This window comes from Pleurodeles waltl, chromosome 3_1, assembly GCF_031143425.1.
Source record: "Pleurodeles waltl isolate 20211129_DDA chromosome 3_1, aPleWal1.hap1.20221129, whole genome shotgun sequence".
Taxonomy (NCBI): Eukaryota; Metazoa; Chordata; class Amphibia; order Caudata; family Salamandridae; genus Pleurodeles; species Pleurodeles waltl.
Window position 1 is genome coordinate 1,371,867,506 of NC_090440.1, and position 14,019 is coordinate 1,371,881,524.

Genomic DNA, 14,019 nt, shown 5'->3' on the forward strand with positions numbered 1-14,019 from the left:
AAAATCCAGTCAGGAATACAAATGCAGTTCAGACAGAACACTGAAGCATAAATCACATTGGAGATAGTGGACCTGGCAAGGTGAATTACTCAACTTTGGTATGTAATGGCAAACCGTTGTTGTAACACCATGTTAAAGACCAAAAGATGGAAAGTAACCCAATCAGTGTGCAAAAATTATACAGAAATAATACATCACCATGTTGGGAAACGGAACCCGTACACCAGAATACATGGTCTAAAACATAAAAGCAAGTGTCAAAATGGTAAATTGGCTGTGTCACTAGTAGATCATGAATACCTTTTGCATAATGATTAAACACCTCAAAAACAGAGACCCTGGACCCACATCTGTAATCTTTTGTCAGAGCCAAAGAGAGAGAACATGAAACAACCATGTCAATGGTAAATTTTAACGCAAGTTAAAAGAGATGAAACTTCCTCAAATTTATGAAAAACATAAGGTCGGCATCATCAGTACAACCACCCCGCTCCCTGTAAGCAGAGGATACACAGAAAGCAAAACCATGGTAAGGCAGCAAACCAATCACAAGGAAAGGACAGAACTCCAAATTCTGAACATACTGGTGTGTGGTAGTTACAACTCCAAAGTCTGCATGCTCATCCTATGCATTCTAGTTGCAGAATGTGATCAGGGCATTGATGAAGTAGGTAAAATAAAATAAAAATGGACTAACGTGTACATAGCTCCATGAGTAAATGGGAGCCATGTTGGAATGTTTGTTGTGCAAATAATACAGATTGGTAAGGCAACCGAAACCCAAACACCACAATAGTATAATAACAAGAGAGGCTTGTATGTAAACTGTTTCTGTAGTTAGAGGCTTGGCTGGGATAAAATCAGTGCTTGAAGGGCCTTAAGCAACACATTTGAAATACAGAACACACTCAAGATGTTGTAGTAGTAGACAGAATAGATGTTGATGTTTTCAGTGATTGTAAATGGAGTCGTCCTTTTTATAGGCAATTGATGTTTTCAGTGATTGTAAATGGAGTCGTCCTTTTTATAGGCAATTTACTTATAACTTTGATGGTCTTTTTGGTTTTAACCATTCCATTAGCTCTTGTTCCTTTTGGGTCAGGTGAACAGTCTGATGGTATTTAATACGTGCTGTAGGAAGCTGGGGTACGGTTGCAGTACAGTCCCCATTTTTTGCCTCGTTTTTTAATGCAACTTTGACTGAAGTGCACTGGGTTACTGCGAACCAGGTCCCCAGTGCAAGTGTTTCTTCCCCAAAACAAGACACCTGGTCACTTAATCCCCAAGTGGTCAGGCCCTTTAGCACCTTTGTAAGTCCCTAGTAAATTGTACCTTTTGTACCTAGGGACTAGGTACTAAAGAAGCTCCCTAAGGCTGCAACACACCTTGAGCCACTCTGAGGAACCCAGCACCAAAATCATGTAGATAGCCACTGCAGGCCGCATGACAAGGTGCGCCAGAACGGAAGAACATGATGTGGCACACTTGTGTGCCATGTCCCATAACACTGCCCAGACTATTTGTAAGTCATCCCTACAGCAGGCCTTACAGCCATAAGGCAGGGTGTATTATATTACAGATGAGGGCATATCTGCATCAGCAAAAATGGCCCTGCTATGTTTTTGTTGATTCTTAGACCTAGTAAGTGAACAGGGAAGCCATTCTAAATACATGTGCTGGACACTGGTCAATACTAATTCCCCATCTACCTGATGGCTTCACTGAAAATAGGGATGTTTGGTATCAAACATCTCATAATAATAAACCCTCAATGAATCCAGTGATGGCTTTTTTAATACATGCACCCAGAGGGCACCTTAGAGGTGCCCCCTGAAAATCCTACCACCTGCTGGTGGGCTAACTGACTAGTTCTAGCCAGCCTGCCACCAACAGACTAGGTTCTGACCCCACCACCCCCCAAGGTTCGGAGCCTTTGCTCTCTGTAGGTCAGAAACAAAGCCTGCTCTGGCAGAGGTGTTGCACACCCCTCCCAACAGGATGACTTGCAAATCTGCATACTAAGGCAGGAAGCTTTAAAGGAGCCCATCGCCTTTGAGGCGAGCCGGGTCTGCATATCAGAGGGAAATGCCGACCCCTCTGCCCCAGGGCTGAGTTGGCACCTGGACAGGTGGGAACATTAGCTGTACAGGAGGCATGTTGCACTGCCAGGCTGGACACACCTCTAGGGTGACAAGCCTGAGGTGATCACAGCCTTCTTGTGTGTGGTGGAATTAGGAATTTTGGGACAGGGTGATGCCCACTTCCCAACTGAAGTGGTCATCTAAGAAGTGTAGTGACCCCAAGGGTAAGTAGCTCACGGGCTACTGCACTTCACTCCCCTTAACACCCCCTAAATTGCTTTTATGGGACCCCCTGATACCAGGAAAACAGATCTTAGCTGGACACAAAAGGAGGAGGGTGACCCGGGAACCGAGGAGCACAACAGACTTTGTGCCAAGCCTGCCAGCTGCACCTGACCCTTGTGGGGCAACTGTCCTGTTGTGCTGCTGCAGCCTCCAAGAAACCGGGAGAGCTGCCAGTGCTTCCCAAATTTCCAAAAAGAACTCCTTTAGAGTAGAGGAGCTGCTTACCTGCATCCACAGACAACCAAAGAAGAACTTTGAGGACCCAGCACCACCAAAAACCGACACAGGACATCACCTCTACACCTGAGCTGCCTACCCCGAACTGAAGTAGGCCAATGGTGTCAACTAGGTTCCCAGGGTCTGCAGAGAGTAAGCATGCTTTGAGTTTGCCCACTGTGGACTTTCCGACAGCATCTACAGCCTCTTTCTGCATACCCCCCTGATGACAAGACCCAATGATCCACTGCACCTCTACACCCAGACCCCCAGGCTGCACCTCTGCCCCCAGATGCCCTGGACCGAGGAGAAAAGGACCGCTGGCGTCCCTATGCCCCTCAGACTTGAGACCTTAGCCCACTTGTTGGTTCGGCCGGACTGGTCTTCAGACCTCCAGCCTGTTTCTATGGGCCATCTCCACTGTGACTGCCACCGGTGACAGAAACCCGATGGTCCAAACCATCTCGGCACTCAGCTGCCCAGTAGCAGGGTGAACAGGAGCATCGCAAGAACTTGATGGTTCCCCCAGACTGGTGACTGGAGACTTCGTCCAAACCAGCAGCATTTTGTGACCGGACTGATCCTTATTGACTTACATGGGGCACCTGACACTGAACTGCACCATTGCACCCGGCCTCCCCAGTGCCACCAGAGATGACCTGTTGGTGTGGCCTATACTCACCTTAAGTCCAGAAGGTTGGTCCTGTAAGTTGCTGTGAAGTACCTGCTTGATGTGTATTTTTTCTCTTCCATAGAGTAACATTGCATCTACAGAAAATTGCAAGTCACAACTTTTTAAAACTATAAAAATTCCTATCTCTAAAATTACTCGCCTGATTCAGGTGATCTTGGTATCTAAATTTATATACAAAATATGTATATGATAGAGACTTCTAGTTGCAGATTCCTTACCTAAGAATTTCCCCCAGGTGTCAGACAGGACCCGGAGATTTTTCTTCAAGCAGTACCCCTGCATGCTGTTAGGTGACATCGGTGGACTCTGAGGGCGTCTTTGGTGTCGTGGTCACTGTGATGATGTCGCAATCGTATATAGTTGCCACACCGGCACGCTGATGTCAGTTCTTATGCTTTCCACACCACCTACGAGCAGATCCAGAGAAGAGCTACCCAGTTATTTTTTGACTAACTACGACATTTTTGTCGATTTTGTTTTTGTCGAGTTTGATTTTGCGTTGAGGGATGTCACATAAGACCTGATTCAAGCCCTGCAACTCCTGTCACTGCACCTCGTGTGCCTATGGTGTCTAGAGCGCGACCATGAACTGAAGTTGTGCTCTAAGTGCTAGGCCATGAACCCAAAAGCTTTGAGGAAACGATCTCTAAAGCTCATGGCGGCCCGAAACTCGACTCTGTGTCGTTCCCGGTCCCGTTCGAGAGGAAGGTCAGGAGACTGTTTGCAGAGTCATCACCATTCATCTTTGTACAAGTCGTCTGGACATTCGGGTAAGAAGTTGTCGTCGAAGAGGGCCAAAGGTTCTTCAACTTCGCCCCGTCGCTCGCACGATCAAAGGGGAATGTCTTATTGATGGACTGGTCAGGGACATTTGCATATTAACTAACACACACACCTCTACACATTCACCTCGACACTCGCCTCTATACACACACACACACACACACACCTCTGTATACACACACCTCTCTACACACAATATCACCCTATCCCTCTGGTGATAAATAAGCACAAGTTATCATTAATAACACCAATCCTCATTGTACGACAATGGGCAAGGCAGACTTGGTTCTTGGACCTTATAACTATGTCCCAAGAAGAAATAATACAGTTACCAAACTCTCACAACCTCTTCACAATGGAAAGAAGACAAATATGCCACCTGGAACCAGCAAGAATCAGGCTGGCAGTGAAGAATTTGAACACTAGAAACTCCACAAAGAGAAGCATGGAGATTTTGAGGAAGGCCAGGTGACCTGTTTCTAGGAAATGCTGCATATGAATGTGGGACAAATATGCTCCCTAGTACAACAGAGAAGTGTTGTTTAACACTAGAACACAAGAAACAATGACATTAGATACCTAGAGGTTCTTTTGGGTGTTATTGGGTCATACTCTAGGGGGCAATTGGCGGGGGAAGCCTTTTTACTGTACCCATAATTAAGAAATTCCTAGTGGTTTTGTAGTGAATCCTAGTTCGTTTTAATGGGATAACAGAAGTTATCTTAGCCTCTGGCTTGTAGACTCGTGCCCCCGTCACCTAATGACTTTTAACCTACTTAGCTTGCTCTGTCTTAGCCCATTTAATTATTTATTTCTTCTAAGATGGCTGCCTTGTTTATAGTTAGGCCACTTGTTATGAGTTACATTATCAGTGTCACCGCGCCAAGCCTTCAAGATCAAGCACCAAAGAAAAACAAACAGTAGGTGTTCACACTTGGGGATTTTCCCTCTCTATACTTTCGAGGGATTGTTGATATTAATTGCCGCCCCAAGCATGCCTGTTATCTATTGTTTTGGAATACACCTACGTCAGGGGACCTTGTAGATCTGTATAAATACATAACACTTTAGACAGATAATCAGAGGGATTCCGACCAGAGGGCATCGCCACCATCGCTGATACTGATGCTGCAGTCATCTTGACGCTGACCCAGTCTTCGTGTCCCTGCGGAGTCTGAGATAGAGACCTCATTCCAAGGTAACGAGGGTTGGGGTCTCCTCTCATGGACACGGCTTTGGCAGATTAGGTTTAGCGAACCCAGCTCTCCTTTAGGTAGGAGGTTAGGCCTATTCTCATTAGGGTATTGGTGCATATTCCATCGTATATATATATCTCTTTCATGTATTGCAAAATGGTGGGGTCTTCATAACAATGACTCTCTTCTTCACAATACTGTTACTTGCTATATTCATTATCCTAATCATTGCAGTTCATGCAACTTATCACAAATTGCAGTTATGTTAAATAAAAACTATAATAACTTCACTGCATCTGTGTTATTGCCTTTGTTTGTATGAGACATAATATATCTGTGAGAAAAGGATAATCTCCGTTTAACCACGACATTCCCTGAGATATCTTATTTTGAGTCCATGCGTAAACGACTGCCATAAATCACCTATTACTATAGTGTTTCTGGTGAGGTGCTGCTAGTGAGCCGGTAAGGTTGGGACAACAGTTGCGACTTGTTGTAGGAAAGACTCAGTCACCTACAAACAAAAGTACTGTCATCCTTAGACCAGCAGTCTTGCTCAGAACAAGAGTCCAAACTATGACAGTTTCTCTGACTACAGATTCCTCAATGCCCTCCTTCCCCATTCTTTGGAGTGGCCTCTTTTTTTATCATTTAAAAAGGACCCATGTTCGAAATCTGGACACTAGTGCTATCAGTTGTTCACTCTCCATGTCTGAGGGTTCGTAAAGAGACCAACAAGAAACTGACGTCTGTGCAGAGGGGTGTTTTTTATTTGCAAGACTGCTCCTTCACATTGGAACTGGAATGGAATCGATGTGGAGTCAGACGGCCCCACCGGGTGGTGTGCAGGAACATTGCTGGTGAAAGCATTCCTGATCCAGTCTGGCACCTGAAGAGTATTCCTAGGTGAGGAAACTGCGATTAGATGGACTATCTACTGCAATCCATACACAGGCGTTTTCATTCTTCTTCATGTTACTTTTGCGTGGGATTTAATCCATGGACAGCATGCTCAAAAATGATACAATGCACCACCAGAACCCTTCTGTTGTGTTTTTTACTCAGTGCACAGTGACATTTTGTCCATCAAACGTATATAGGCACTGTGTAAAATATCTCTCTTCTGCCATATTTAGTCTCTGGTATTTGTTACAGTCGGACATGTTACGCTGTCTCCCAAGTATTTTTGAGTTAAATTGTTGTTTTTTCTTCGCCCAGGCTATATGTCGTTTGCAGACATCCCTCGCCAGGCATATCTGCCCCCTACAGCTTGCAGGGCCCAGAAAACATTTGTATGACACAATTCTTCAAATGGGCTCTTTCCCACTGAATAGCTAATCGTACTTCTAGGCTCTCTCTCTAGTATATATGTGTACAATGTTTGGATAATGTTATTTTATATAAATGCATGCTGCACGGACATTGATTTCAGCATTTGTGTGAAGGCTTAATGCATCTTATGTGTGTTTTACGGGCACCCAGACCCATTGAGCTCTCCATTGTGGTAAACCAGATTTGTACTGAACAATCTACATTTACCATTCATTTCCTGTGTTTCTTATTTCTATCACTATTACCCGTCCTCCCTCTGTGAGATGAAAAATCTACCCTTCTTCACATTCCTCAACATCTATTCAATGCTGTGCCTCATACAGGCACTTAAGTTATACCAAAGCAAAGAGAGGAGTTGCAAGCTTTTTTTGTAATCATTCCTCAGTCCCCCACCTACATTATCAAGGCTCATCTTGCACAGTGCTGCTTGCTTCTGCTACTTGTCTTCTTCCCATACACTTTGTGGTGCCTCATATGGGGAATTGTGTGCTACATCTATTTGTTTACTTTTGCACTATACTCTTTAGGGTAAGATTCCATTTCACTGTCTTCCCCTTAACCACTGTCACATGCTTATAAAATATTTATGTGAGCCCCATTAAAGATGCTTGTTTGGGTCTGAACAGTGTCCGGATTTCAGATATGTGCCTATTATCCCGTTGGATGATGACGATCCTTCTGTGTCAACAGAAGATATACTCTTTAGCTCAAATTTACCTTTGGCAGGGTAGGTGAACAGAGGCTGATAAATCTCTGCACAGATGTTTCAGGAGGTGCACCCTCAAGAGTAAGTAATGTTTTTCTTTTTCTCCTGTAGGATCGTACAATTCCAATGTCAATTCAAGTTTGCTAATTAAGTTAGCTTCAGCCTTGTAGCAGGAGGTGTGATCTTAGTGCTGAATTACTAAAATGGCTACTCAGCTCATTTCTTCTCTCATTTCAGTGGGCCTGTTAAAGCAGCTGCTGCTTCACCAGTTGTCCCTCGCTAAGAAGCAGACAGACATGGAATTGCAGCAGGTTCGCTCATCCAGGCCCGTATCCGAGGGAGCATTGCACCATGATGTTTCATTTGCACGAAGACATTCAGGATCGAACCTCTACCATCGAGGATATCCCCAACAGGTTTCAGTCAATAGAAGTCCAGAGTCTAACCCTTGCCTAAGGCCCTCGCTTCTGGCTCAGGAAGCGAAACAGCGCATTGGAAATTTCAAAACAGGTGGCAGACAAGCAAACTGCACAGAGAGGCCACCTGCAGAAAGGGGTCTGGAGGAAAGTGGGGATCAGTTCTTTGATGCACCTGAAGCTTGCCACGAAGATATCGTAAATGAGGATGGATCAGGAACAAAAGAGGATGTGGAGCTTCACCTGCGGATCTCAGGTACTTACTTGGACGTATTACTTCTGCAGAAACCTCAGCACTGTTTCAATTATTGAGTCATTTTTAAACTTCAGAAATAAAAAAGCATAGCACATAAGTTGTATCCTTGAAATATAGAGGTTTAAAATTAGAAAATTGTGCCCTTAAATATTTAATGTACTCCTTTGATTATGAAGAGAAAAGGTAATGTAGATAAGGCTAATTGATATATTCATGGTAGAGAGAAAACATTAATCTCTGCAAAGCACATTGATATGTACACGTACCACAGACTGTCAAACTGATATGTTCTGTAGACTTACATGGGCACATATCATAGATGGCTATTAACATTTATAACATACTGATTTGTACATAAGTATCAGACACAAGAACCTGTTGCACAGATTGGCATACAGACACATGTAGCATATGTATTGATTTATTAATTGAACTTTCATATTAGAGATGGTGCCTTCACATGATGAACTAATGCATCCCATGCAAAGACACAGAAATGATATGCTGTAAATATTTGTTCAATAGTCACATGCTTTGCCTCGTCAAATTAGCTAATTATTGATCTTTAAGCTATCTAGAAGCACATACAAGAAATTCAGTGTGTTGACTCATGTTTGCATTTCAAACCCTCCCTCTATCACGTCTAGCTCCACAGTATTCAAAAATCTACCACAGCTCTTCAGATTTTAAACGATCAACAAAAACACACTTAACCTCCTAAGCAGGTAATGCACCACTCGGTGCAGAAACATCCATCTCAACAAACAGCATTCATTGCTGTAGGTGATGCACATAGCACTGTAAAAGATATCTTTGAAGTTGTAAGCCTATTATAAACCTCATGCCAATCAGGCACATTTACTCTTTCTGCCTAAGAGTTTTTGGCTTATGATCTACTACTTAACTGTGTATTTACACCAGGGCATGGTTTGCAAACTAAGGGCCACATGTACGTAGCATTTTGCACGTTGCAAACAGCGATTCGGGCCGTTTGCGGCGTGCAAAATGCCCTTTGGGATGTTCAGACCCATTTTTGCGATTCGGTAAACTAGTTACCAAATCCCCAAAAAGGGGGTGCGAGTCGCAATTAGGAAGGGGTGTTCCCTTCCTAATTGCCAGTCGCAGTCCCATGTATGATTGTTTTGTGACGCGAATGCGGTCGCAAAACAATTGCAGTTAGCACCAGTGTCACACTGGTGCTAAGCCATTTGCAAACGGGGATGGGTCCACATGGGACCCCTTCCCCTTTGTGAATGGCAGTAAAAACATTTTTTCAGAGCAGGCAGTGGTCCTATGGACCACTGCCTGCTCTGAAAAAATGAAAAGAAATGCTTTAAGGAAAACGGGTGCATTTAAAAAAATAAAATAAAAAAATAACAGCTTTATTTAAAAGACACAGACCCCCATCCCTGTGAGGGCTGCCATTCCAAAGGGGGTCGCAGATTGCGACCTACCTCATGAATATTCATGAGTTAGGGCATTTGCGACCCCCTTGCGAATGTATTGAAACTGTTGAACATAAGGTTTTGCGACTCGCAAATTGCGAGTTGCTCTGGCTCGCAATTTTCGAGTTGCAAAACCGACGTTTCGTACATGTAGCCCTAAATGATTTAGGATGCAGAAGTTTGGGAAAGTCACAGAGGCCCGGATTTTTAAGAGTTCTCCCAGACCAATCCAGTCATCTAGATCAGTGGTTCCCAACCTGTGGTCCGGGGACCCCTGGGGTCCGCAAAGCCTTCTCAGGGGGTCCGCGAGAGCCTCGAAAATGAAAAAATATTAACAAATATTGACAAACTAGGTTCCCAGCTTCCAGTAATGACTCAGGCAGGGGTCCCCTGATTCCAATGATGATTCAGTGGGGGTCCCTGGGTTCCGTTAATGTTAAAGTGGGGGTCCACAGAGATCAGAAGGTTGGGAACCACTGATCTAGATGTTGAATTTAAAACTATGCTTGATGTAATCCTAAGGTTTAGGCATCACTATCTTACACCAGAGTACATAGAAATTCTGAGTGAATCCAGTATCCAGGGTTCTGCAAAGTCTGTCCTGGAGAGCCAGGTCCATGCCAGATTTTTTAGCATATCCACATTTGGAAAAATGTAGATTTCTGATACTCATTTTTTCTAAATATGGATATGCTAAAAACCTGGCATGGACCCGGCTCTCCAGGACCAACTTTGCAGAACCCTGCAGTAGACCAACCACAAGAAAATGCCATGTTCTTAATAGAAACACAGCTATGTAAGAGTGCAACAAAAGGAACAGCTTGTCAAAGCAGTATGCAGTCCCACAGATGAAATATCTACCACTTCTTATAGACATATGTAACTGCCAATTCCTCACCTTTTGAATTTTCCCTTGGTGTCAAACTTGCCAAGAAACTTTTAACCAAAGCATCAGTGCACAAGCAAGCAGTGCTATACAGCTCTGCACTGATGCTGTTGTGCTGCGGAAAAGATGTGCAGGGCCTATATCGGCACCACTCCTGCATGCTGACATCAATTCCTTTCTTTGCGCACCACAAGACGTGGATCTTTGAGACAACTTTTAATCCAAATTCTTCCACTGTTCAAGGGAAATATCACCTCCCAAAACAGTAGGTTTTATACACTGAGGAATGTTGCATACAGATGTTTGTGACATATCCTCATCAGGTTTGCCTGTGGTGCCTACACTTGAGCCACGACCCTAAGGCCTGCAGTGACTGCGTGCCGATGAATCTGAAGCCATACGACCCATGAAGTGAAACTCTGTTACCAAGCACTGAAAGATTCAGTGACTAGACTGGTCCAAGTTGAAGGCCTGGTCCCATTCCAGGTCCAGAAATCTCAGAAGTCATTCTTTTTTTCTTTTTTTTTTTTTATTGAATTTTTTACACATAATAACATACAATAACATAAACAGAACCCCTCGTCTTAGTAATAACAAAATAATATAGTGATCCCTCTCATCCCATCGCTGCCCCAAACAGCAAAGAAAAAATTCCAATAGTATGTCTCACAGTGAGCATCAATATCAAGGGGCGCATCCACAAGTTTCCTCTTCAATCATCAAATAACAAGGTCACCAGTGCCAGCTCAAAAGAGGTTCATAAGCAATAGAGAAACTTAGCGAAACTTAGCAGAGGGGAGAAAACGACAAAAAACATAACACTCAAATAGGCAGGTGGAGCACTGAACATACCATGCAACTCCGTCTCAGCAGCATAGGATCATACCAATCCATGGGAAGAGGGATGAGTCTCTCCGTGGGCATCTCCAACCGCATCACTTACACACTGCAGGCAGCCAGGTAGCTATTGAAGGGGGCCCAAATGTCTCTAGGACGAGACCCCCCAGGCATGAGATCCCAAAAGACCACCAGCTGGTCATGGCAGTAGGCAGCATCTCGTAACCATTCAGACTTGCGCGGAGCCCTCCTCCTACCCCAACACATGGCAACCCTTCTCTTGGCCAGCAGCAAAAGCAGACCCACCAAACGCCTGTGCGGGACCGGGATCTCGTCCACGTATCCAAGCAACCCAACCCTGGGGGAGGGAGAGAGCTCCAAATCAACCATGATCGCGATAGCTTGCCAGACTTCCACCCAGAAATCATGTACTTCCGCACATTCCCATGCCAGATGCAAAAATCCCGCATCCGGAGCCTGACAGCGAGCACAGCACGCGTTTGAACGCAGGCCCATAGAGTGAAGCCCTCTGGGTGTATAATAGAGGCGATGCAGGAACTTAAAGTGCAGCAGATGCAGCCTGTAGTTCGGGGATAACACTCTCATATGCGCACAGCACCCGCGCCACACAGCCACAGTGATGGGTTCACCCAATTCTTCCTCCCAAGCAATTCTGGAGGGCTCCCCAGGACCACCTCTCTGCTCTTGCATGCAATTATACAGCTTGGTCACCAGCTTGTCGGGGGACCGCGCACTGCAGAGCACCTCCAAAGCTCGAAACTCTGACAGGGCTCCGGGCGAGTTGAGAAATCGGTCACGCAACATAGCTCGAACTCGAAGAGTGCACAGGCGCTGCAGCGCCGTGCCCTCGCAGCCAGCCAGAGCATCCGAGACGTCAAGAAGACGTCCGTCCTCCAGCCAATCTCCTAATTCAGTCAAGCCAGCAGCGCGGAGAAAACTACGCACCCCGCCATCTCGGAACATCCTAGCGTCTGCAACAGCCATGACGGGCAGCGAGGGGGCAAATGGAGCAGTAACCCCAGAGCGTCGTCCCAACGCCTCCCACGCTCTCATTGTACATGCCACCGTATCAATTCCCGTGACCCAGGACTGCACTCGGTTTCCAAGCATACGCACCAAGCCATCTGGCCACACGGAATCACTCTCAGGCGCCAAATGCGGCATATAACGGATCGGATTCAGCCAATAATACGCAAAGTGAGCCTGCGCACAATAGTAATAAAGCTCCAGGTCCGGAGCAGCAAGCCCACCTAGTTCAAACGGCAGTGTCAGTCTTTCCCAGGAACTACGCGGCTGTCGTCCCGCCCACGCCAGGCAGATTAGCGCGGATCGCAACTTCCGTAGGTAGCCCTTTGCGAGTGGGAGTGGGAGATTCACAAACAAGTACAAGAACTTAGGGAGCACTACCATCTTAGCTAAGGCAATGCGTCCAATTAGCGAGAGAGGCAGAGCGCGCCAAATCTCAACCTTTTCTTCCAACCATGCCAGTGCAGTGCCGTAATTAGCCTGTCGCAATGTGTCAACATCTCGACACAGCTGGATGCCCAAATAACGCACCGGCCCCTCTGCCCATACCAGAGGGTATCGAGAATCAAATCGCGTCGCATTGGGGGTTAAAGGCAATACCATCGATTTCGACCAATTGATAGTGATACCAGAGAGGCCACCAAAGCGCAAAACTTCATCTAATAAAATATCCAGGTTCTGACCAGGGTTCCGCACATACAACGCGATATCATCAGCGTATAATGAAATCAAAACTGTCCGTTGCCGAAACTGCAAGCATCTGTCATTGTACTTCTGTCGCAACCTCGCCGCCAAAGGCTCCATGGCTACCGCGAAAAGGAGGGGAGACAGCGGGCACCCCTGATGCATACCACGCGCAACCGGAAACGCAGCCGACACGCCACCATTGAGACGCAACCTGGCGGTAGGGAGAGTATATAATAGACGGATCCATTTCACAAAACGAGCGCGGAGTCCCACCCGGCCCAGCAGTGAACATATAATTCCAGGCTAAGGAGGCGAAGGCCTTGGCGGCGTCAAGAAATACCGCAGCCACATTATCTCCAGCCCCAAAGACCCCGCCGCTGCAAAAAAGGTGCGCAAATTGTGACTCGTAGACCTTCCAGGAACAAAACCAGACTGGTCCGGTAACACCAGCCGAGTAAGAAGGGTCTGCAGGCGTGCCGCAATCATCTTTGCCAGAATTTTGTTGTCAATGTTTATCATAGAAAGAGGACGGTACGAGTCGCAACGAGTCGGGTCTTTCCCAGGTTTCAGAATTGTTACCAACAAGGCCTCCCGGAGGGAGGCCGGAAGCGACCCCTCCTCCCCTCCTCCAGGGATTCCATATACACCTCCAACAAGCACGGGGCAAGGATATCCACATATTCTTTATAAAACGCCGGGGTAAGGCCATCCACTCCCGGAGACTTATCCCCTGGCAACCCACGGATCGCCGCCGATACCTCCTCCACAGTGAACGGTTCATCTAAATAACGCCCTGTGCGCCTCCTCGAACCAGACAAGAGCAATGTCCTCAAAGTAGGTCCGTACAGCCTCCCCACTTAGGCCCGCCGGGGCAGCGTAGAGCCGCGCAAAATATTCAGTAAATACCTGCATGATATCATTCGAGCCAGTCACACATCCGCCACCGTCGTCAACAACCTCTGTGAAGTAATTGCTGGCCCAAGGCCTACGGAGTATGCCCGCGAGTGTTCGCCCCGCTCTCTCACCTTCTCCATACCGGCGAGCCTGGGCATGTTTCCCAGCAAAGCATAGTTCTCTCATAGAGGCTTCCTCATACAGGGACACCTCACGTCGTATCTCAGCGAGCACCTCACTCGACCAACTGGCAGTCAA

General features: G+C 46.1%; 1 protein-coding gene across 4 annotated transcripts in view; it reads left to right on the plus strand.

Annotated features, from left to right (window-relative positions):
- The window catches only part of ARHGEF12 (Rho guanine nucleotide exchange factor 12), a 794,162-nt gene that overhangs the window by 610,418 nt on the left and 169,725 nt on the right, over positions 1–14,019 (plus strand). For all 4 annotated transcript variants that reach the window (XM_069224871.1, XM_069224872.1, XM_069224873.1 and 1 more), the window contains one exon: positions 7,531–7,965. In XM_069224871.1, the coding sequence (XP_069080972.1) occupies positions 7,531–7,965 (435 nt within the window). The remainder of the gene's footprint in view (positions 1–7,530; positions 7,966–14,019) is intronic.